This window comes from Argiope bruennichi, chromosome 4, assembly GCF_947563725.1.
Source record: "Argiope bruennichi chromosome 4, qqArgBrue1.1, whole genome shotgun sequence".
In the NCBI taxonomy this organism is placed as follows: Eukaryota; Metazoa; Arthropoda; class Arachnida; order Araneae; family Araneidae; genus Argiope; species Argiope bruennichi.
The window spans coordinates 24,634,093-24,660,017 of NC_079154.1; the positions used below are offsets into that span (position 1 = coordinate 24,634,093).

Genomic DNA, 25,925 nt, shown 5'->3' on the forward strand with positions numbered 1-25,925 from the left:
TTAATTCTTTTAATTATATAGAGTAATTCCAAAACAAAAATTAAAGAAATTTGTAGTTCAAATATTTTTCAAAATTACAAGATTATCCTTTAAAAAAAATTGCTACAATTATCTATTATAGATAAAAATAAGATGGAAAATTTGTAACATGAAATTATTTCTAAACTGCTTAACGAATTCAATTTGTTTGATATTAATGCAACAAGCAATGAATAATTAAGAATCCCTCCAATGTTAATGATGTATCAACACAAGAATTGTAAAAAATTAAAAAAAAAAAAAAAATTAAATGCAGTAATCATCAGAAACTGTTGAAACTGAAACAAAACTGACCTGGCCATAGTCATTCTTCATAAAACCTAATAAAAAAGAATTTTTTTTTAGCTTTATCAAAAATTATGCATTAAAACTAGTAATCACACAGTATAGTTATTAATTTCATGAAATAATTATTATTAGCATAAGCATAAATCCAAATAGATAAAAATAATTAAAATATAACAATCAATAAAACTAAAGATGCACAGTAAAATATTGTTTCAAAATTTTTTCTTCTAATATTTTTACAACTAATATGACAAAATATATATAACTTATTGTTTATATATTTTGAATTTATTCTATATTTTTTATTATACAATTCACAAAAAAAGGTACAATGAAAAACTCCATTCAATTTGTTCTCTTTAATCACTATGCATAGAAACTAAATAACAATGGGAAAGGAATCATTAGATGACTTTATTCTGCAATATACTATAAGCTTAATTATTATTTTTATTGGGATAAATATTTCATATTTTGCAAATGGCGAATAAAATGCCGCTCTTTCCCTAATCTTTCACAGATATTAAAAAAAAGAAGAAAAGAGAGAAAGAAACTTTCATTCTAAAAGCAATATAATATTTTTTGGTTTGGTTTGGTTTGGTTCTTGTGTTTTAATGGTGCAAGAGCCATTCTTGGCTAAACTGCACCAAACTTAATAATTTTTTTTGTAGTCATTCATAAGGAATGCCATGAAAACAAGAATGCAAAAGTAATAGCTATAAGATGCCGTTACATTTAGAAAACACATATCAAATTCTAATACTATTGTAGACAAATTTATTAATTTCTAAATTTATGACAATCATAAAAATACAAAAAGAAAAAATATGCTTATTACTTAAAGCATAAACAATAATAGAAAGCAGCATGTGGTTGGTGGAATTGTGATAATTGAAGAGTTACATCATTTACAAGAATCATGTGGCAATTATTATGTTAATAAAATACAATGATTAATTAAATCAAACTTTTCTCCATTATATATACAGTAGGTAAAAGGCAAAAACAAACTTTAAGTAGAAATAACATATTTGATTAAGAATATAATATATAATTCATAATATACTTACAATTATGAAAAACTGAAAAAGCCAGCAATTACGGAGATAATAAGCACTATCAGAGCAAAAAGGCATATTATAGCTATGATCCTTTTCTGTAAAAAGTTTAAATTGAAGAAATATTACATAGAAAAAAATAATTTTAAACTTCTACAAAAAGAAGTATTCAAATTAATATTAAATTTCAGATGATAAAACAAATTTTTCACCAAAGAAAAAAAAAAAAAAAAAACCAACTATAAATTTATACACAGCAAAAAGATGAGAATGAGATTCATATATAAAATTTACATCTGCCAAATATTTTTAATGGCAGTGTTAACATGCAATATTATTTAATTATATTTTTTAATTAAATAAATTGAATATGACAAATGTTGCCTTTTATTTTGTGATTTCCTTTGAGTTTAACATGGTTGAGTTAACATTGAGTTTAATATCAACTATAATCAAGACTAATAGACTTTCTCCCAAAAAAATTGGCAACAATTGTTTTTTTTTAAATAGCAAATTAAGTCTTTACTTAAGACAAACTAAATATTTTCTTCCTTACTTCTTCAAATGGTGGGAGGGTAGACACTCTTAGAATGTAAATAAAAACAGATTATTCTGAGAAATTTTTATAATTTATAATAAAATTAGCATTTATTTCAAAATTCAATTTCATGCATTTGTAATTTCATAACATATTTATGAATACATGGTGAATAGAGCAATTGACAGTTTTCAATATAATAGCCTAATATTAATGTCCAATTTAGAATAAGAAATTTCAGAAAGAACTTCATAATATTGAACTGCAATTAAACAAGGTCAATTAGATTCATGTTTTACAAACAAATTTATAAATAATGCTAAGGAATAAATACTTCATTTCTATATTGTTCTATGTGCACTGCAGATGTTTATTATATATTCCAAGTAGAAAATCCACTAATCAGTACAATTTTTTTAGTTAAGTTAATATGAATAAATATCTGAAAATAATAATAATTTTTTTGAACTGAAAATATAATTTTTTTAAATGAAGTTTAATACAGAAGACAGCTGATAAAACATAATTAATTAGTTGAAATCATAATTAATTATTTGAAATTAATGCATTTTATAGTTTAGTTTGATAAGAACAGTGTTTTATTTATCAGGGGTTTTTTAGAGTGGCCACTGTTATTTTTATTGATAGACAGATGATAAAAATTATGTTTGAGGGGAAAAAAAATGCAATATTACACAAGTAGAAATTTGCATAAAGATTGCACTCCTTTTTTAAATACTAATTATGAATTAAATAAAACTGGTAAAACAAGATACACAACAAAAAGCATGATTTTAATGTTATTCAAAATAAAGAGAGTTCTTTCATAGAATTAATAACCTTCAGAAATTTCTATCAAATGTTATACAATGATTTAGTTGCCTTTATTCCAGTTATCTTCTAATTATGATTGCTCAAAGTGTTTTCTTTGCTTTAAAATAAATTATATTCTTGTTTCAATGAACTACAAAATGGTGTACTATCACACACTAAAAAAATTATAACTGAAAACATCAATATATCCAAGATAATTTCATTGAAATAATTTAAATTTATTTATTACTTGTCATTAAAGGTAACAATTATTTCTTTAGTTATGATGATTTTTGGAAGTACATTAAAGTGCAGTTGAGATTAACAAATGACACTAATTTTGAGTTTCATTTAATTATTAATATAGTTTTTTTAAAAAATTCTGTGATTAGTAAATAAGCAAACAGATTAAAAATTAGCATTTTTATTTCAGAAATATTGTTACACATGTAATATATATGTAGAGAACATGGCAGATTTGATAAAAGTGATCAGAAAATATTTTATAAACATATATCAACAAATAGTAATTTTAAAAAATATAAAAATTTAATAAATACATATAAATTAATTGTTTAAAACATTACAAATATCACAGAATTTATTTTTGTCTTCCATTATCATTATTTATGCTTTATAATCTTACTTTTTAAGCTAAGTTTAAGAGAGTGTCTTAGAAAAATGCCTCACTGAATCACTAATAATGGAAGTTTATAATGAAGTAATACAAAAAAAAAAAAAAATATTTCATGTTTTCTTTAAAAAAAAAGAAAAAAAAAAGTGAAATATATAAACACATAACAAAATTTACATAAACAAATTCTCTAAAATTTAATAAAACAAAATAAAAGTTATTAACAGAAAAAATAAAACACAAAGACTAGATTTATTTGCACAGCAGTGCAATTCGGAGATCACAAATAGGACAGTATTTTTTACTGGTCATTAAAAAAAAATTTATCATTTCATGACAATTTTTATGCTAAATGATAAACAGTAGTAATTAATAAAAGATTACTTAAAATGAATTTTACATTTTATGTTGACTTTTAGTAACATAAAACATTTTTGTTTGCTCATATAAATTATACACTTAATACTGCAAATTCCAAAATGAAACTGTAATACAATCACATTAATACATATAAAAACTAAATTTTTTAAAATACCATCACATGCAGCACTATTCTTTAAAAAATACATCAACATATAATTTTAAATAATAAATAAATTTTAAAAAAAATACACATTCAGTTAGTATTTAATATTTTAAGTACACTATTTTATGTCTTGAAAAGTATAGTGTCAATAAAATGGATTTCCAAAGCTCATGGACTTAAAAAAAAAAATTAATGCCTATTCAAGACCTACAGGAACTTTTGTTTTCATAGTCACTTGCTTTTATTAAGTATTACATTTTATTATTATTTATCTTGGATATAACAAAAATATAAAATATATTAAAAGTATAAATGCATAAAATAAGTTAAGCAGTTTTGTTGTGTCATTTAGTATTAAAGTATAATGAGTTATACTGTTTAATTACCATAACAAAACTAAATTGAAATATGAGTTTCATTGACAGTTCATACTTGAATAAAGAAAAATTAAACATGTTAAAATAATCACTACATTATAATGGAAATCGTGCCAGACCACTAAATTTTATAAATGCCATACATCTTTACTTTTAAAAATACATAGTATAATAGAAAATCGTGCAAAAATGAGAAAAATCATGTAAATAAAAGATTTGAGCAGAAATTTTATTCTTATCACAAAAAAAAAAAAAAAAAAACCTAATGCACTTTAATAAGAAATGATAACTAAAACTAGTATATTTATGCTGATTAATGATAGTGAATGCTTCAAATTGAATCCAAAGATATAAAATATCAAAATGCAACTACAACTTAAATATATAACTTTAGAGTTGATAATAAATTAAAAATATAATTTGTTCTCTGCTCACCAACATCCATTTTTTTGCTATGTTGCATGTCTCCTGAAATTTTATTTCAAAATAATATACAATGTAATATCTTAATAAAAGCTTTTGTTTCAAAAATAAATAAAAATCTTGTGAAGCTCAATTACCATATTTTGCAAGCAAAAAACCCATATTAAAGAAATCCATACTTTTAAAGACAATAAATTATTTTATTTCTAAATGAAAATAAAATCTTAAAAAATGGAATGATTTATATCACATTAGTATTGTATATTAACTGTACAAAAATTCTAAATCATGCATTCTTTTAAGCTTCCGTAAGATATCAAAATTACAAATTAATAATTAGAAAATATAAAAAATAACAGAATAAAAATTTCTTAAAGACAAATTTTTTGAAGAAAAAAAATTTAGCAATAAAATAGATATCTATGATTATATACAAAGTTTATACATCTAGTGTCCATGCAATCTTATTGATAGTACAAATTTTTGTTATGTTCATCAGAAATGCATACACAGCTTTAATATATTTTGCATAAAATATATATGAAAAAGAGATCTCTGAATAAAACAATAGGATAATATTTTTTTTTTCTTTGTGAAAACAGTTCTCTTATTTAAAAATGCATTTGTTTGTTTGTCCTATTAAAAGTTATATATTTGACTTTTTATTAAATGAGTTGAATATTGTATTTATTCTTAAATGTGAAATGAGGTATTTTAATGGCTATAAAAAAACTGGGTAAGGAAAAAAAAAAAAAAAAAAAAAAACACCTTACATACAGTCATCTTGAAAGCCATTTTTCAAAGTTCTAATCACAAAAATAATAAAAAGAGAGCAATGAAAAAATATCTAATTCACAAAAATTCTCTGCTTGGTCATTTGCAATACATTATAAAATATTTTCATAATAAAAATTTTGAAGGTACTAAAATTTCAACAGCTGCTTTTCAAAGCAGTTTAAAAATAACAGGCATTTTTCTTAGTAGAATTATTATGAAAATTCCCATCATTACTTATAAAATAATATATATTTGCACATTCATAAAATCGATTTTACTGGAAATGTTTGTAATTTACAATAAACCTTGGAAAAATCAAAAAATTAAGATTATCAAATTCTAATAAAATTGTATAACAATAATTATCACTTATCTTTAAAAAATTGTTAGGGATAGTATAAATTTACATTAATATTTTGCAATATAACTTCATTACATTGTTAACATATTTTTAAAGCTCCCATCTTCAATAATAATGCTTATGAGCTAGAGTATTTCTTCGTTACAAAATATAAGCCAGCAAACAAAAGGAAAAATAGAACACAATCAACATTCATTCACGATTCACAAAAAAAGGAGAAAAGTCAAAATGCTATAAGCATTGAACCTCCAAAAATTTATAAATATAAAAAGCATAAATAAAAGCACTGCAACAGCTTTAATACCCATTATAGTCTCTTTCACTGAAAAACAAAAAGAAAAATAAGTTTTCATTGCCAATAAAGATATTTTTTGTTAGTAGCACCAACATTTTGAAATGGTTATTTTCAATATGTTATGCATAAAATCCTATGATTAATCCCAGAATTATCAGCACAATTGCTACAATAATGCACAAAATGATGATTTTCTAAAAAATAAAAAAGAATAAGAAAATGATAAATAAAAAAACAAAGCAAAAAAAACAATACAAAATAAACAAAATGATAATATATAATAGAAGTAAACTAAGAAATATAAATTTAAACTAATAAAAACTGAGAAAAAATAAATTTTAAAAAATTACAGCTGATGATGAATTAGTATAAAATATCATTAAAGAACATAAAGAAATTCAAATTTAAAATTTCTATCTTTCTGCAGCAATAAATACAAATTATACATATGTTATATCATATGAAATTCTTTTAGTAGACAAACTACAAATAATTTTACTATAGAGAAGTATATAGGTTTAATAGAAATTTAATAATCAAAAATACTTATAGAAGGTCAAAATTCAATGATTCCCAGTTACAATAATGGGTCTACTTTCATAAATTGTATTTTATGATGTAAAATGAATTTATACAACATCACTGGAGGCTAATGAAAACTTTGATAATGATTTGAAATCTTCATAGAACATGTTTTTTTAAATTATTTGTTATTTAACAAAAAACTACTTTTTACTTAATTCTTAAACTGACACAGTAAATAAAACTATCTCTGGTTTTTAAAATAACTTATATCACAATCAATTCTAAAAAATGCAAAAAAAAAAAAGTACTGTATTAAAAGCATTTTTGATTATCAGCAAAAACTAAGCCAAACAATAAATGAAATTTTGATAATGAAAAATCTTTGTTTTTGTTAAAAATTAGCAAAATAATATAAAGCAAAAAACACATGTATAATCTATTTTTTTTATTCATCAATATACTATGTATCATTAAATTACTTTTCAAATAAAGAAGAGAAGAGATAAGGGAATTTTTTTCTTTTTGATGAAAACATTCATGGAAAAAAGAATTTAGGAGCTCTTTAATAACCTCATAGAATAATTATTTCTTATGTAATAAGTATCTATCTTCTCCACAAATAATAAAAGCAAATAAGTATGTGTGTGTTGCTGCTCTAAAAGATAAACTATAACATCATAGAATCAACAAATTTGGCACAAATCTATTTTGAAAAATGGAAGTATGCATCTTTTTTTAAAAAAAATTAACTACTTAATATTTTAGAAAAATTTTAAGGTTATTGAGAATAACTTTGAAAAATATTAACAAAAAAAATTCACATCATTAATTTTTTTTTAATAATACCAATTTAGTAGTATAGTATTTTCCTAAATTCTGACAACTTATTAAAAAAATATTACGCTTAATTCTTTTATTATTGTTTGTTTATTATTTATTTTATTATTGTTTATTCATTTTATTATATAAGCTATAAATGAAGATTATATTTATTTTTTCATATTTGCCACTATAGTAATTAAATCTTATTCCTTGTTTTATTTCATCACTTTTTGTAGAACAACGTTAGCCATTTTAATCAAAATATCAAATATGTTGGAAGATTAAACTTCTTTATTAATGTTTTGATACAGTGAAGAAATTATTAGATGTGCACATATAAGCAAAATATGTTTCTCTATTTTAATTTTGGAATCATTTTCATATTTTATTTTAGGAATAAGAAAGTAGAGTTACAGCTCCACTTAAGATAATTTGTAGATAACAGAAGAACCATAAAAGTTGAATGTTTCACTGGTGCTTTGTATCATTAATTTTTTCGATAAAAAAATAAATTTGATAGTAGAGTAAAAAATTATAATTATTATTGTTATAAACTCATTTAATGTGATGAAAATTTAAAGAAAGGAGAACAATGATTCAAACCTTACCTTTCGAGCTTTACTTTTGTATTTTACAGCCCGACTTAAATCACTTGCAGCATTGTCAACAAAATCTGCTGCATTCTGCACATTGTGTTCAATTCTATCCACAAGTTCACCCTAAGAATAATATATTATTATTCTAATGCATGAATCTAAATTTAATAATATTAAAAAAGCTGAAATTATGAATTCAAAAATATAATAGATTATTAATGGTGATATGAAATGAATATTTAGATACAAACTTACTTGGCAGGAAAGAAATAAATCAAATGTTGACCAAAAGAATATTATTGTGGTTGAAGCATATGAGAGAACATAATTAGGTTAAACTAATGCATTGTAACCATTTTTAATAGTCTTCCTCTCAAGATAGTTTCACAGAAGATATAAAAAGTTTATAAAAGAGTAAAATCCAAGAGGATAATTCTTAAATAAACTTTATGCCCAAGAGTGATGATAATAGGGAGGCAATATTCCCTTTCCCTTGTTGGCGAGAATTTAAGAGCAAAAATTTTCAGTACTTCCACGAAAAAAAGGTATGGAGAGCTAAGTATTAACAATGCTTATAAATGAAATACCATTTTGAAGTTATAATATGGTTGCAGTTGAAATAGGTAAACTTTTTCCAGATTTAATGATCTAGCGAACAACAGTCATATCTGCAAAATGTTGGACATTAATTGTGGCATGACTAGATATATGATTAGAATGCAACAATTTTATGAATTCAGTGCTATTCTTCCCTTTCTTGTTAAATGATTAGGGCTTTTTTCAGCATCTATAAATTAAAAACAAATGCATATTAAAAGATAGTTTGTTACATCTGTTCCTCAAAATTCTATCTGAGACAGTGGATTTGCGAAACACAACAAGGAAGTTAAGGTGTCTCTCCCAGAAACTTAGTTTCCAATTAAAAAATTATTTCATACACAGAATATCAGTCTTGAAGAAAAATGAAATATTCTGTATTTGTATTAGAAGACAATTTAGACCAGTCCTTTGGATTTTTTATATTAATTTACTAAAAAATATTTTCTTTGATATTTTCAAAACAAATATTCAAATATTGTAATAAATTAGCTGTTTTTTGTTTCTTTAATATATTAAGAACAATGTATTCTCTCTGTTTTAATTGTAATTATTTTTTACATTTCAACTAAATGATTTTGTAAAAAATTAAGGCAGATTTTGCTTTCCATTCTTTCATGTCATCAGTTTTTCATAATAAAATATCATTTATGTAGAACCTTTTGTTAATTATTGAAAATTACATATCAAAATTATTGTGATGAATAATAAAATATGTTAAGCATTTTAAAGACTGATCCAATTCAATTGTCCTAAACTGAAAAGATGAAGGGTTATGTAAAATTTAAAATCAAGTTTGAAATTAAGTGATCATCCTTAAAAAAAATATATATTTTTTAGTCAGTTATATGCAGATTTCTTGTTTTCAATAACAATAATAACAGCAATAATTATAATTGATAGATTTAATAATAATTAAAATTTATACTTTGTAAACAATCCAAATTTGATTTTGAAAAATGTTTTAGCATTTGATTTGATTGATTTCATTTTGTATAATATCCAACAACATCATTTTAATTAAACAGTTTACCTTTCAACATATATATTGTTCAATATGCAGGTTTAATAATAAGTTAATAATTATTTTGATTTGTTTCAGCTTTTTAGTTTTTCTTATTTTGCTATAAAGTTGCAAAAATGTGAAATTTTGTTTCCAACATCCACATGGAACATTCAATTTGAGATTAAGTTACTTTAATCATTTTCATTCATTTCATTTTCTATTATCCCTCAATCTGGTCACACAATTTTTACTTCTCAACATCATACAAGTAATTAAATATTCCAAATTATTATTCACTATAATTAAATTAAATATTAAGTACTTAATCATCTTTAATTAAACACAAAATTAATTACTCCATGTTATTTTAAAGAAAAATGTTCTCCCCACCCCCATTGGTGATGTCTTTTCGCCTCCCTATTGGAAAATAACTGCTTCCACTCTCTCTTGTATATGCCTTACCAGTAGAGAAATTTCTTTCCAAAATTAACTAACTACAGTGCATTACTGATTTTTTTTTTTTTTTTTACAAAAGAAGATTAATATAATTAAATAAATCAAAAATCTATTTTTAATTAAATAATCATGTTCAGTTTTCAAATAAAACTCAAAAATGAACCACAAATAAGAAAGTGGTATAAGATTATTCATCAATTTTTCAGAAAAGTGAAAGATAATTTACCTGATTTTCAATCAGAGCAGCCATATCCACAAACAAATCACGTAGTTCACGAATGCTTTTCTCAAGTTTTATAATATCAGCATGACGGTTTTCTATATCTGCCACAGTTTGTCTAGCCTTTTGAGTCTCTATGACAATCTAAAAAAAAAAAAAAAAAAAAAAGCCAGAATCAGAAGTTTATAAAAAAATATTCCATTAGAAAAAATGATTAAGTAATTTGCAGTTTTTATATAATTGTTACTTCACTAAGTGGAAAAGCTACGGTAAACAATATATCTTACGATTATCCTATATTTTAATTCAATTTTTTCACATATAAATTTTTAAAAAAGTAATTGCTTCGGAAATAATTAACTATTTTCAGCAAATTATTTTTCCCATAGACAGTGGAAAATTATAAAAAAATTACAATTATTTTATAAATTTTTCAAAGAATTTATACTTATTTAATTATCTTATCAATTTTTTTCTTAATATCAACCAGAAAAACTGAATTAAACTTAAAACTTCATTTCACAAAAACTAAAAATATTTGTTAACACTGTATTTCACTTACCCCTTGAGTAAATACAGCTGGATTGCCACTTTCCAACATTTCTTCGATTTCAGCATCAGTTTTTGAGTGACCAGCTACAAGAATGAAATATTATTAGAGTAATCCATATAAAATAAAAATCATTAAATCTTTGAAATTAGATTAAATTAAAAAATTTTTAAACAAAAGAATTACGTATTATTCATTATATAATTGTGCCATCTCATTTTTAAATATATAATGATATTAAAATGGGAAGCACAAAATATGTATAGCATATATTATGTAAACTACATGAGATATTGAAATTGAATCTATAATTATTTATAAGTTTTAAAAATAAAAGTTCAATTTTTTTTAGTTAAGTCTTAGATTCAGAAGAGTTTATGCTTGATGGCGTTTATATAATAATGCCACTTATACTTTGTACAAAAAAAAAAAAAAATCAGCACTTCCAGAAGCACCTCATCCAAAAGAAAATATTTTTTGAAAAATTTGTCTAATAATTTAAAATTGAATTTCCATTTATTTATCATTAATAAATGCTTCTTTATTACTTTTTTCTGCTTTATTTTTTAATTATAGATTCACAATAAAAATTTTAAAATAAAAATAAAATTTTATTTTACTTTTTTTTTTTTTTTTTTTTTTGCACTTGAAGAAAAGAGATTGCAAAAATATTCAAGTCTTGATCTGAACAAAATTGAAAGATAAACCTAATAATGTAGGTAAGATTATCTGGACATTTCCACTTTTTACATTTACAAATTATAACATGAAGTTATCAACTAAACAATTTTTGTTTCACTATAATCTGATCTCTATTTTCTCTTCTCCTATAAATTTGCTACCTAAGTCATTTTCACTAAAAATAGAGTCCATTATCACTTGGGAAAGTCCTACTATCTATAATATCATTTATGCCTGTTATCAGTTCCATTATCTGTTTCCATTCCAGAATGGTCAATTAGAAGTGGCTCATGAAAACTCAAAAGTAACTATCAAGATGTGGTGATTCACTAAACTAGCAATATTTTAATAATTTATATCTTTCTCTGTTTTCTGATTTAAGCATAAATGATCAATATATAATCAAAAAACTTTAATGTACAGTGTAAACTTACAATATATTTTAAGATTTCTACCATAAAATTCATAAACATTTTTTCAGACAGAATTGTATATATTATATATATATATGGGTAAATAAATGATTTTTAAAAAATACTTTATCAAATATTATTAAACTTATTCTTCCAATTTAAAAAGGAAATACTCACTAATTTCTAATTGGCGCTTTATTCTATCTTTGCAACGTTCACGATATTCCACTTGGATGGTATTGTAAGCCGACATGATATCGACAAATCTTCTAGATAAAGCTGATTGCTAAATATGAAATAATCTTTTAATTAAAAGGAGAATAAATTACAAAAAGCAAGCAATAGTCATTGAGTATTCTCATGCTCCACAAATTATCAATTTTAGATGGAATTTTTAAAATTATTATTTTTAGAATAAATATGACTAATAGTAATCTTCTAAGTTCCTACTGCATCTAAAAAGTTTAATGACACAAAACACAAATATTTAGTGAGAAACATTAACATGTAAATTTTAAAAAAATCTTCTGATCATTATTAAAAATATTAATACCATAAAAAAATTGTATTTGTATCAACATTTAATGAAAATATTACTATTAAATAAAATCACAAAAATTCAGTTTCAAAATAAGGCTTTTCAGGTATCTCATTTTGATTATGAAAAGTTAATTACACTAGGATAAAAAAAAAGACTAATAAGCTGGGCTTATTATCAAAATGTAGAAACTTAGATGCATAACACAATCAATAAATTATACAAAAAAAAAATAATAATAATAATAATAATTGAAGCATTAAAGGAATTCTACACACAAGATTAAATTTATAAGTTTCAATAGGATTGAAAAATTAAGAATGCATAAATAATGGATAATAATTAAATAAAAAAATTAATAATGAAAAAATACAAATATTAAGTTAAATTAAAATTTATCCAATCTTTTAAGGAATTTACATATAGAATTACCAACATAGCAATAATATTTTTTATAGAAAAAGCATACCTGTGTTTCCCTTATACGGAGAACAGCTGATGTATTATTTACATGCTCCAATTGCTCAATATTTTGTTCCATCACTATCATAAATAAAATTATATTTTCATTAAGTAAAAAAAAAATTTTAAAAACCATATTAATGATATAAAAAGATAAATAAAATTCATATCAGCATTAATAATTAAAAGAGCTTGCAAATCAACCTTTTAAATAGAGATCTTTCTCATTTATATATTGCCCCAAACCAAAAGATATTGAACTGGAATTCTAGACAACTGAAGAAATTCAAACAATATGAATTGTAAGATCGGATCCTTTTTTAAACAATTTTATGTTTTCCCTTATTATATTTCTAATTATTCAGAACATTTTCAGAATTTAAATTGAATTTAAACTGATCATTTTCGTTTTCAGATAAAGAATTTTTTAAAAGATTCTTATTATTAGTTAATATATTCAAAGTAATAATAATAATAATAATAAAAAGACTTTGCAAAATCCATTTGCATCAAATAATATATAAAAAAACAAATAAATTTAAACCTGATAACACATTTTAAAAGGCATTCATAAATTTTATAATTATGTTATCCAATATGCTTTGCAAATACAGTAATATCTAAATTAAGCCCTGTTTGATTTAAGTTTCCTTTCTGTTTTTTTTTCTCTGGTTGTACTGAGAATTCACATACGAACTCACTTCAGAAGCTCCAGATAAATGATTAAGTTTTCCCAATGTTTACCAGTTTTTTGCATACATTGAAAGAATCAGTAAAGCCTCGTTTGCTTTGTGCCTTGGTAACATAGAAAATATATTTTTCCTGCATTCAAAATAATGATGGCTTAATCTTGAAAGTATTTTAATAGGTATTATTAAAATGTGAAAAATTTCCTATATATATTATTTGGAGTTCAGAATTTTTTTTAACTTTATCTTACAAAACAGGATATTGTTCAAACAGGATATTTTACAAATAATGGCATATAAAAATTGCATAATAAAGTAAATGCATAATCACAAAATAAATTTTATGAAAGTATTTCTTATTTTTGAAAGATGAGATAAATTCATAAAACTGTTACCATAGTTTCACAATATGCTACAAATATTTTTTTCATTAATGAGCTCAATGAGCATAATTCATTTCCGAATCTGATTAAAAATATAAAATGCTCATTAAGCAAACTAATTTTCCCCATGGGATCAAAATAAAATAAGTTAATGCATTTCATTCCAAAAAAATATTATAATAAATTTACAATAATGCTATTATTTACAAGTTGTCTAGAGACATTTGATTTTATCAATGTTTTAAAATTTTCAGAAAATTCAACAAAGTATTAACATTAAATAAATTTATAGCACACATAGTTAAAGTTCATTAAGATGATGCTTCTCAACATACTATGGAAAAAGTTACCAAGCTTTCAACATCTTACTTTTTATAATAAATAAATATTGTTAAATCTCACTAAAATATTATTGCTCTGCTGAGACAGCAATCTCCTCTCTTGTTGATATCTCCTCACCTTACTGTGATGCAGAATACAGCTTAATATGTTCTTCGGTTGTCAACTCCTGGCAATGTTCTTCCAGTTCCTTAATATCATTGATATCCACCTCTAATTCTATAATTTTGGTCAGAAACACAATCTTGAGGACTACAGACACTTCTGCAAACCCTTGTAGTTGCATTCAAAAATACTTCCTAAACAAAATTTCTTTCATGAAGAAATAAGGGTTCTTTTTGTGATCCTTTACCATGCCTAGTCAATCATCTTGAGGCATGCAATGATGTGAAAATGGTCTTCTCAAAACTCTCTGAGAATTACACTGGTTCCTTCAATTATCTCAAAGCAAGAGTGCTTTAGTGTAGAGTTTTTTAAAATTTGAGATGATCTGCTGCATTAAAGAGTCATAGTAGGATGTAGGAACAAAATCTTCATTAATTTAAATTCTTCAAAGAGGTCACCATCTACGCCAAGGGATGTTAGACCTCTACACGACATTTAGCTTGCTCTCCTGACTTTATACTACTTGACAGTTCGTCGATTGTCCGAACTGTAAATGAGCAGCGGTTTAATTTTCATATGCCACATGTATTTGCACAAAGCAACAGCATAATACAGATTTTCATCAGTTTAGAACCTGGCTATGCTTTCTCCTCTGTTGCAATATAAATTTGGTTCATTGGCTTTTTTCAGAAGTCACCAGTTTCATCATAATTAAAAACCTGCTGTGGCAAAAAATTCTTAGAATTTGTAAGTTTCTTGAATATATCAATGAAGTTCTCAGTCGCCTTTTTATCTGAACTTGCTGCTTCTCCATGCCTCTTGACATTGTGGATGATGGTGCTTCACACCACCTATGGATTGCATTCAATTCATCTTCTTCATCCATTGATGATTCTGGCACTTCCTAATGAGATCTGCAAAAAATAGTTTTGCCTTCTCACAAATTATGTTTTTATTAATAGCATCACTTTGTATTTTCTCCTTGTTGATCCATGTGAGAAACAATATTTCAGCATTGTTGAATGTATGTTTCCATTGCGAGACATTCTGGTGAAGCCTTTTTATATATCAATCTTCTTAACTTTGTTTTTTAGAATACTTCAAATTATTGATTTAGAGTGATTACATGGTGCATTAAGTCAGCCACACTCACACATCATTATCACTTCCGAATGATTTGGCATTTGATTTCCATAGTAATTATTTTTTATTTTACACCCCTCATTCGGTGACATTTTCTTTGGGGTCAAATGTGTAAACATAACTAAACCTTAAATTTTAAAAAAAATTGTAATAAAATGTCTTGAACACAATTTTCACAAGTGATAGAAAGATGCCCCCTGAATAAGTACTATGATACCAAGAGATTATTTCCTTGAATATAATTTTTTCCTTGTCTGTTTAAATAGAAGTGTTGTAATTTCTGGTATTAATTCATTTATATTTGTGCTCATAAATCATTTATTAAAATGCTCCTTTCTCATATCACAACATAAAGCCATGATTCCTACTAAAATGTCCTGCATTTTTATCGAAAATTTAATTAATTGTATATTTTACAGTTCTAGTTCTAATTTGAAGGGGGAAAATGAAAATCAGACAAACGAGAACATGAGAAACTACAAAGATCCTTTATGCGAAGTCACAATGTCTCCTTTCACTTAATATGCGAAACATTGCTTATTAAGGGAGTCATTTTTTTTTTACATTTTTATTTGCTTATTATGTGAAGTACTCATTAAATGAGGTTTGACTATATATTTTTATAAGGATTTATATTTTGCCTATTAGAGAAAATTACACTTTATACAAAACCAACATACTAAAGGAAAAAGGAAAAGATTGTAAAAATTATACAAAATATATAAAATGCCATTTACTTACATTTCAATTTTTGTCTGACTTTGTTTGATAATCGTTTAATTTCTGCCATTAAATCTTCAAGTTCTTGTTTAATTTCTGGAGAAAAATAAATAATTAAATAGGGAACCAAAACATATTTAAAAATAGGTAGAAGAAAAGGTCACCAAAGCATAAAAGAAGTAGGAAGATAAGTTAAAATGAAGAAAAATGCACAAATCATATAATTTGCATTTGGAAAGATTATTATAAAAATAATTAGATCATGCAATTATCAAGTCAAAAATTTATTTATAGCAAACTTATTAAAGGTTGAAGCAAACCATTTGAAAATTATCATTTGTCACACAAAGCATCTTTTCAGTACAGAAAGTACTCGTAACTCGTCTCCAATATTTGTTTCTGATGTCACTACCAATTAAAGTTAGTCATTATTTTTTTAACAGAATATAAAACACATAATCCCTCAAATCCCTGAAAAACAAATATAATAGCTATCCAAAAATTAATGAATGCATAGAGATTGAATTAATTATTCCACAACTAATCCATTTTATACAATGATTTTAAACCCAAAAGAATTTTATTTAAAATATTTACATAAAATAAAAATAAATTTCTAATTCATTAACTATCTATATAAAGTAGTGAAGATAATAAAATAAATAATTCTCCATTACAGGAAGATGAATAGATTTAAAAAAAAGTTACAAATATGTTTTCTTTACCAAAATCACAATTAAGATATTTAACTTTCTTCAAATACATATTTTTTAAAAAAACCCTTAAAATAATTTTTAACAGAACAACCAAAACATTTTCACAGATTTTTAAAACATAAATTAACAGATATTAAATCTTCTAGTAAATACACTAAGGTACAAGGATTTTAATCCCAAATATCTTGCAAGAAAGGTTGTAATTAGGGGTTGCAATACCGGACCAAAAGTTCAATACCGGTATTCGGTATTTTTAGATCTTAATACCGGGATACCGGTATTGGAAATTTTAGGAAAAGAAAGAAAACACGAGCGTTTCTTTGTTTTACTTACCAATTTTATTAGAGAATGTAAATATCACAAAAATAATTTGTAGCATATAAATTATAACGGTTTATAAAGAATCACAAAAAAGTAAAGGAACATCTTCTTTATTTCAATCACAAAAAAAGTGCTGTTGTTGTTTCTGATCCAAAGTGGTACAGCTACACTATACCACCTCCATGAAACCAAAGATCTCTAAAAAGTCCAAAAACAATAGCGGATCCCTTAAAATCTCAAAAATTGTAAAATTTAAACATTTAAGAATATGATTGTGAGAGGCTTGATCTGCCTTGCACCAAGGACATTCAGCAAAGATCCTCTGTCCGTGTTGGAAGATGAGGGATTTGGTGTGTCCACTTAAAAAACGAGAGATAGCCGTTTGCTGTTTTCTAGAGATATTCAGACGGTGACACCAATCGGGACTTTTACCAAAGTACCAAGGATGAGCAGGTGGGATTCTCCAAAGTGCACTCGACTCCATCTTTTTGATAGAGGAGATTTCAGAATAAGTTAGTGTTGCATCACCATGAAATATGTCTGCTTAGGCAGTCTTAGCTAAATTATCCGCTATCTTATTACAATTTAAACCAACATGTGAGGGGACCCACTGAAAGTGTATAGAGTGTTCAGCAGAGAACCTGGCAATAATAATGTTTAGATAAACAAAAAAGTCTTAACATCACTATTCAGTCTCTGGTACTATTACAAATTTTTGAAATGTGATCTTAAAAACATAATGCATCAATTGTACTGTCATTAAGCCTGGAATGTAATTTTGGGCAAAAATTATCAGCTGTCGAAAGCGCTCTTTCGGCATCTACGATAGTTGGTGGTACTGTTAGCAATTTGTGATATACTTTTTCCAAATATTTACTTCTAAAATACCTCATCTTCAAATAAATCGATTACTCGTCGGATGGTTTTGGATATAGCTGATTTCTGTATTGTATTTTAGTTTGTTGAATATTTTTTATTTATCGCTAATTCTAATTTTTGTTCAAGGGACAATTCCTTTTCACTGTCGACATTTGTGCCATGATAATCTCCGATAACAGTACCAAATTCTTCTGAATGTGGACAGGTTTGTGGGTAAAAAAATTTTAAGAAAATTTACTATAAACTTGATCGGATTTGAATTGGTTAGTCTCTTTTCTTCTTTTTCATTTTTAAAATAGTTATAATTATGTAAATACCGTAAGACATTTTCTATTTCGGTATGCCTTTCTTCTGTGGGATTTTTCAATGTAATATATAATTCTTCAGATAGTGATGTGTGCTGTTCTTTCAATGACTGTTATATGAAATTTATTGTTGCATTCGCTGTTAATAAATTAGAATCTCTCCGACATAATGCCTCAACTGCCAGTTTTAATATTAAGTTTATATTAAGTTATAACAACCTGTTCTGGATATTAAGTCGAATTCACTATCTGAAAAATTAATTTGCTGGTTTAAGTTGATTATTGCTTTTTGGATTGGATATATCAGTTCCAAAAATCGTTCCATCATTAGGAGTAAACTGCTCCAACGTGTTTTGAATCTCCTCCTAAACATCTCCTTTCATCTTTCCTCTTACTCCTATTTTGTCAAAGTAAACGCAAAGTTGTGCGAAAAAGGTGGAGGCTTTAACAATCCATTGTCTTTCAGTATTTTATCACTTCTCTTGATTGTACGATGCAACTTTGTATTCACAGTCTAATTAATTTCACCCGTTAGGGAGACATAAAAACAAAAACGTATACTATTTTGCTATGTTGGCGATCCCTGAACAATTTCAAAAATTACAAGACAATTTAAAAAATTTCTATTAAATACCGAAAAATCGGTATTTAAACTTGTGAATGTCGGTATTATAAAATTGTATAAATGGCTCGAAATATCGGTATTCGGTATACCGGTATTGCAATCCCTAAATACATCTATTGGTCCTAATTGAATTCCATGTGCATAGCACAACTGCCGATTTGCTCCAATCAACTTTCCAACTTTTTTCATAATTGTTGCTCCATCAGTCGTTATGGATACAATATTTTCTTTCAGGGATAATCCATGTTTCGCTAATTTAAATGTAAGCAATTAATTAAGCCATTAATTAGCTAATTAATTTAGGGAGACATAAAAACAAAAACGTATACTATTTTGCTATGTTCGCGATCCCTGATCATATAGTGGAGACAATGTTAAAAATTTCTAGTAAATACCGAAAAACCGGTATTTAAACTTGTGAATACCCGTATTACAAAATTGTACAAATGGCTCAAAATACCGGTATTCGGTATCCCGGTATTGCAATCCCTAGTTGTAATATTATTTAGGTACTATATAAAATGGTATTGGCTCTCTTAAAGAGATTATAATTCAATGAAAATTAAAACAATTTGCATAAGAAACATAATTACAAACTTCAGGTAGTAAAATTTTTTACTTTCATCAGTTGAAGGAGCAGAAAGAATAAAACTGTGTTTCTTTTTCACTTCTTCCACAGTAGCACTGATCTTATCCAAGCTTGTCGAAATATCTTCCACCTGAAAAGGAAAATAAAAGGTTTTAATTAATATTTAAAAAAATTGAATTCTGAAAAATATTTTGAGGTATAAATTTAATTCAAAATAAATGGAAATTAAAAATTTGTATATTTCAAAAAAAGAGAAATTATTTTATAAGAAAAAATATTCATGAATAAAAGATCACCATCAAACCTAACTACAGCTATTGATTAAATGTGCTTAATATAGACCCTTTACTAATTAGAGAGAAATCAACTATATTTAATGCTTATTACTATCAATGTGATGAATCTGTTATTAATAATATTAACTAGTTATTATTCATACTAATTTGCTCATCTATCTTAATGATAACACACACATAAGCATTTAATACTAGCAGAACCCATTCTTTTCAACACATTTTACTGGCATCTTACATTCAGTTTTAAACATTACTACATTACAATGACATATTTTAGAGTCTAAAAATACAATTCAAGAAAAATGAAAAATTTAGTAAAAAAAGTATTGAAAATTATCAGAATAAAAAAATTTAAAATAGTAAAATAAAATTACCTCATTGAAAAAATCGGACATGTAACTATCTGTGCCATCCACTGTAATTGTAATATCACTGTTGGCTTCATAACTATCATTCAATGCCTGAAATTAAAATGCATCATAAATAATTAACACTAAATAAAATAATTATTCTTCGATAATTATCACAGATCACAAATTTCAGAAACATAAAAAATTTTATTTTTTAACTTTAAATAAACATATATAAACATAATCTTTTGATTATAATATAATAATATTGTGAAATCAATAGAAAAAATATCCTGCAAAAGCTATTCCAAAAATTGGGATTAAAGCTTGTCAATTTTTTTGAGGAAGAGTAAAACATTTATGATGTTGAATCTCTGAAAGTATTAAAAACGCATAGGCTAAATTTTTCAAATAATTCCTAAATTCAATAGTTGACAAGCTGATGTTATTTGATTGACTCAATACTTGATGATTCATTTAAGTCTGAATGTGTTTCTGAAAACAAGTCCCAAGTTTAAATGAATTTTGGAAATCATTGATTAAATTTCTGATTCTGTAATCAAAGCAATTTGAATACATACATATTATTTTCAAATGATATTATTGGAAAAATTAAATGCTTTAATTTGTGAAGTATTTTATATCTAAAAAAAATTATATTGTCATATAATGCCATTTATAAATTAATTTCCATAGCAATAACAACATCAGTGTATAAAAATGATAGTAAAAAGAGCAATTGCATAATATATATATATATATATATATAATGCAAATGCCTTTTGAAAACTAGAAAATGTTCATGTACATAAGAAAGATATTAAATATATAATTACAAATGAAAATACATGATTGAATCACATTAATCTAACTTTTAACTCTGCATGACAAAGCTTAATGTCTGCAAACACATGGAATCAGTAGGTTTGAGGAGTGCATAAAATTTATTATAAATATTCAAGAAAAACAATAAATCATTCACTACCATGAATTTTTTATATGATGTGTTGAAATCAGAGAAAGGAATCATCATTAGAGTCTAGGCTAAAGGCAGCAACATTTCCAAAAATTTATAGTTAATAAACTGCTATTATTACCAAAAATTAAAAAATACAAAAATTATGAGACGTAAATCAGAAATGTGAGCAATGGTTGGCCCATCCATTCCGGCCAAATTGCATATTATAATAGAGTAACTGACATCCCAAACGAGCTAGAGACTATTAGAAATGTGTCTCACCAAACCTTGTAGCAAATGGGTCTTCAAAACAGATAAATGCACAAGACTGTTCTTTTGCAGGAAAGTTTGATATTAACATTGGGGTAAGAGAATGGATTTCTATGGGCTGCCAAAAGCTTGCCTTCTTAATTAATTTTTTACAAAGGAGAGATGGCTTCGGGCATATGTAACAAGAAACATCAAATATCTAACATGCACACTGAAAGCTAGCATAAGCAGGGTTATTGTCTAGAAAATGTATTCACTACATGAACTGGTTCTATTGATCTTTAGGGAAAGCAGAATAAACTAATTAAAAAATATTTATCTCCTCGTTAACAACGTACACTACTACTACATATAGTTGGTTTGATCTAAAACAAATAGAATCCTCTTGACACAATAATGTGGTATCAATATACCAAAGTTAAAATCATTAGAACTTGGATACATTAAGATTATAGTATTTCTATGCCTTCTAAATCCTTCAGATTTGAATCCAATTGAAAATATGCACGACATTCATCTGCAAGATCTGCGATTATGCACTTTCTGACAACTGCAAATGAAACAGATCTGAATCTACATAACTTCATACCCATGTGATTACGTCCCATGATCTTGCTATTATTTCCAGCTATAGCAGTTACTATTCCAATTGCATATGGATGAAACCCTGAACATTAATCAGAGTTATTATTAATGAACCACTTTGTAAAATCTCAATTTAATTATAGAATAGTTAAAAGATATATCTAATTATCTATGATCTACTTAAAATATATTACTTTATTGGATAAATATTTCTACCAAAAAAAAAAATTTTTATATCAAGCTAAAACTGGGGCCAAATAAAATGGAGCCATTGTTATCAGTTTAAATGTGAAAGCATCTTTTTAAAAATGTATATGATAAATTGTTATGAATACTTCTGGAGAAAAAGCAGATAAGCAACCTAATTCTTATATTTTATATTTAGACACACTGCTTACATACAGTTGTTTCTTAAAAATAAATGTCTAAATAATCTTTTGAAAATCTTAATCAGTATATACTGATTTCTAAATTGCATTCTGTCATGGGAAATGTCATACAAAACAATAACTTGCACCAAAATATTTCACTTGTAATTTGTACATTACTAAAGCAACAAAAGGATGCAGTTAACCCAAATATCTTCACAACTAATAAGAAATGGAAATATTAAAATTTAATGTGGTTCTTTAAATGCTTAAATGAAAAATAGTGACCAAAATGCATCATTAAAACACATGAAATTATCAAAGGGGCAATATGTAAAAAAGAAAATAACGAAAGGCTAGATAAAAAAGGATTTCAAAATGCTAATGGAAAGTACAAAGAGAACATACTACTTTTTAAAAAATCAGTATATCAATCTCTGACCAGCAGGTAAATTTTCAAGAGCCAAAGACTATTATAATTGCAGAATCTATAAAATATTGATTACAAAAAAAACTGACTGAATTTTTTTTTCACTTTTCAATTCAAGAAATTAAATACCTTATGCACCTCCTATTTTTCTTACTGGTCAGGGATTGCTTACCTCAGCAGCATTTAAACTTGTTCCTGGCAAAAGCTGAAAGGTTTCCTCAGGTTCATTCTGCCATGTCATGTTCGTTGTACATGGCTATAAAACAGAATTTCCATTAAGATGATAACGGAAATATTTTAGCAAATCCTGCCATTGGTTTGCAGTGAAAAGTTTATTTAATGTGTATTTTTAATACAAATTTTTGCAGTCTAAGTCACTCTCAAGGATTGTTTGCATATATTCAATTGATAGGGTGTAAAAGGAAAGACAATATTTCAATTTAGTTAGAATATGGAAATAAAAGATTTGAAGTAAGAAAGAGATAAGATAGCAAGTAGTCATTAGTAGTGTGTATTTCTAAGTTATTTGACAATACTTCATAACGGTGAATCATTCTGGACAAAATACAAAAGCACAGCAGTTTGAAGATTTGAGATAGTACAAATGTGATCCTTCTCTTGTCTTTTTTAATTGCTTTATACATACTTAACAATAAATTGTGACACGTAGAAAGAAAAACAACAACCAGGTAACTTACAACAAATACATTGGACGAACAAGGATGAAAAAGCTTTAAAGCAACTATAGGGAAACAATTCTTATTTCCACACACAGAGAAATGGAAGTAAAGAAAACCACACTTATTAAGATAACTCATTTAATCATGTAATGCATCCCAATGACAACATTTAATCTGCAGAAATATCATCCGAGTTTGACAAAGAACACTTTATATGCTGAAATGACAGGTCTTCTTGCAAACAGAACAAAAAGATAGTTCTGACAGTGTCAATATCAATATTAATTTTTAAGAGATATATAAAAATAGTCTGCATCACCTAGTTCAATTTTATTCATAAAGAGAAGAGAAAAATAAATTTTTTCAAATAAATAATGAATCTTTGGTACTTGCAGACTTTTCAGTTCCCAGTTTTATAGTGAAATAAATTAGAGATATTGCAAAATGATTGCCTTATTCATAATAGAGCTTGGTAATCTTAGATCTTAAAATTGCCAAATTAACTTAATGCAATAAATATCTAAAATACTTAATTTTTTTTACCACAAATGCTGCAAGTACCAACATACCAGATATGATCATGGAGATTCATGTTCATATTAGATGTGAAGAACAAATCAGAACTATTTTACTTGTTCTAAAAAAATCAGTTTATAATTTGAAAATTTTGAAATATTTAATTAGATGATATTGCTTCTTAACATGTTGATTTGTTACTATGTTGTAAGCAATTTGTAAGGTTTTGACATTATAATTTAATTATACTTTTTGAATAATTTAATAAGGAAAAAATCTAAACTACAACAGTATTCAAGGGAAAAAATCTGAAAACCTATGTTATTCACTGAGGAAAAATGAATTAAGTTTCAATGATAAATTACATGACATGAAAAAGTAATAATAATCTTAAAATATAATTTCAACAGTTTAATACATCAATTTGGGATACCAAATTAGATTAAATCAGCTACAGTACATTAAAAAAAAAAAAAAAAAAAACGATTCTATAATGTCAAAGCAATATTTTCAAATTTTACTTTTTAAGTCTTGATCAAATCAATTGTTTTCATATCCATTTGAAAATCATATAATTCCTATTTATATGTAGATTTTCTCAATACAAAATTAAATTATTTTTTAGTTTTTGAAAATTTAAATAAAAGAATTAAGTTTACTCAGTTTTAAGTTTACTTACTAGTTTTTAAAATCCAAATTTTTTAGACCATAAAGTTACTAGAACAAAATCATTAGATGTTAGGATTTGTAGAAATAATCCAATTTGTAAGAAATACAGATAAAATATTTTTACACGTCACAAATTAAATAAATTATTGAACTTTAAACCAACTGACAATCCAACATAATTTCTTTAAAAAAAAAGTATAGCTTACAGGGAAAATTCTAAACTTTGTTATCTTTTCACACAACAGGGAAGAGGTTCATAAAAATCGATATTTTAATAATTTCTATTGAATTTTAACAGGTAAATTACATCAAAAAAAAGTTTTGATCAAGAATAGACAGTTGTAATAATTTGAAAAGCTGTTAGTAACTACATATCTTTTATTTCATCGATATTGGAATAAATAAATATGAATTTTATTTTATATGTGACTCAGATCAGTATAAAAAGAAGTTTTTACAAAGAAATAAACAGATTATTTCCCACATCTTGTCTTGCGAGAATGTGTCACAAAAATTGAACCCTTTTGTTTTTCCCAAGTATTAAAGAAGATACTTACGGCTTTCAAATCTCTCAGTCTGTCATTAACCATTTTTATTAAATAAACTGATTTTTAAATTTAGATGATTACCAATTTTCAGGATTTAAACGAAACCGAACAGAGAAAAACGAAAATCAACAGGTTGCAAACAAAGTTTTCGAGGCAACAGGGCGAAACATAACAACACGAAATCGGATAATTGATCGAAAATGCTGGCAACCGGGAAAAAACATCCTATGGCCCTATTTCTGTTTCTTGAGTGAGTTTCCATGTAGAACATCGATTTCCGGAGCTATGCTTGCTCAATGAATATCCCACGTTTGGCATTTTCTCAAAAAATAATTTTTATACGAATTGCAGCAACGAGCAGGAAATCGGATGTATTTTGAATCTAAGCGCGCGCGCACAAATAAAAATGCACTATAGTTCGAACACGAACAATATATATATAATGC

The 25,925-nt window shown here is 25.4% G+C and overlaps 1 protein-coding gene across 2 annotated transcripts; it reads right to left on the bottom strand.

Annotated features, from left to right (window-relative positions):
- Positions 1–5,518: 5,518 nt before the first annotated feature.
- LOC129966750 (syntaxin-like) lies at positions 5,519–25,674 on the bottom strand. 2 transcript variants are annotated; one of them, XM_056081307.1, is made up of 11 exons: positions 25,489–25,674; positions 23,239–23,322; positions 20,480–20,566; positions 19,840–19,939; positions 16,396–16,470; positions 13,003–13,076; positions 12,173–12,281; positions 10,914–10,987; positions 10,358–10,495; positions 8,085–8,195; positions 5,519–6,323 (listed from the first exon to the last, which is right to left on the bottom strand). In XM_056081307.1, the coding sequence occupies exons 1-11, from the start codon at positions 25,519–25,521 to the stop codon at positions 6,249–6,251; spliced, it is 960 nt and encodes a 319-aa protein (XP_055937282.1). In that variant the 5' UTR covers positions 25,522–25,674; the 3' UTR covers positions 5,519–6,248. The 2 variants fall into 2 exon arrangements, with proteins under 2 accessions (XP_055937282.1, XP_055937283.1); XM_056081308.1 differs by lacking the exon at positions 23,239–23,322 and having other exon boundaries at positions 5,524–6,323; positions 25,489–25,672.
- Positions 25,675–25,925: the final 251 nt, after the last annotated feature.

What these genes read in the sequence shown, in the direction of transcription:
- LOC129966750 (XM_056081307.1), bottom strand. Translation starts at nt 25,521, where the DNA reads ATGGTTAATGACAGACTGAGAGATTTGAAAGCC. An exon ending in GACTGAGAGATTTGAAAGCC is followed by an intron (nt 23,323 to 25,488) that starts GTAAGTATCTTC and finishes TCTGTTTTATAG; the next exon opens with CCATGTACAACGAACATGAC. An exon ending in AGTCAGACAAAAATTGAAAT is followed by an intron (nt 13,077 to 16,395) that starts GTAAGTAAATGG and finishes TATTTATGATAG; the next exon opens with TGATGGAACAAAATATTGAG.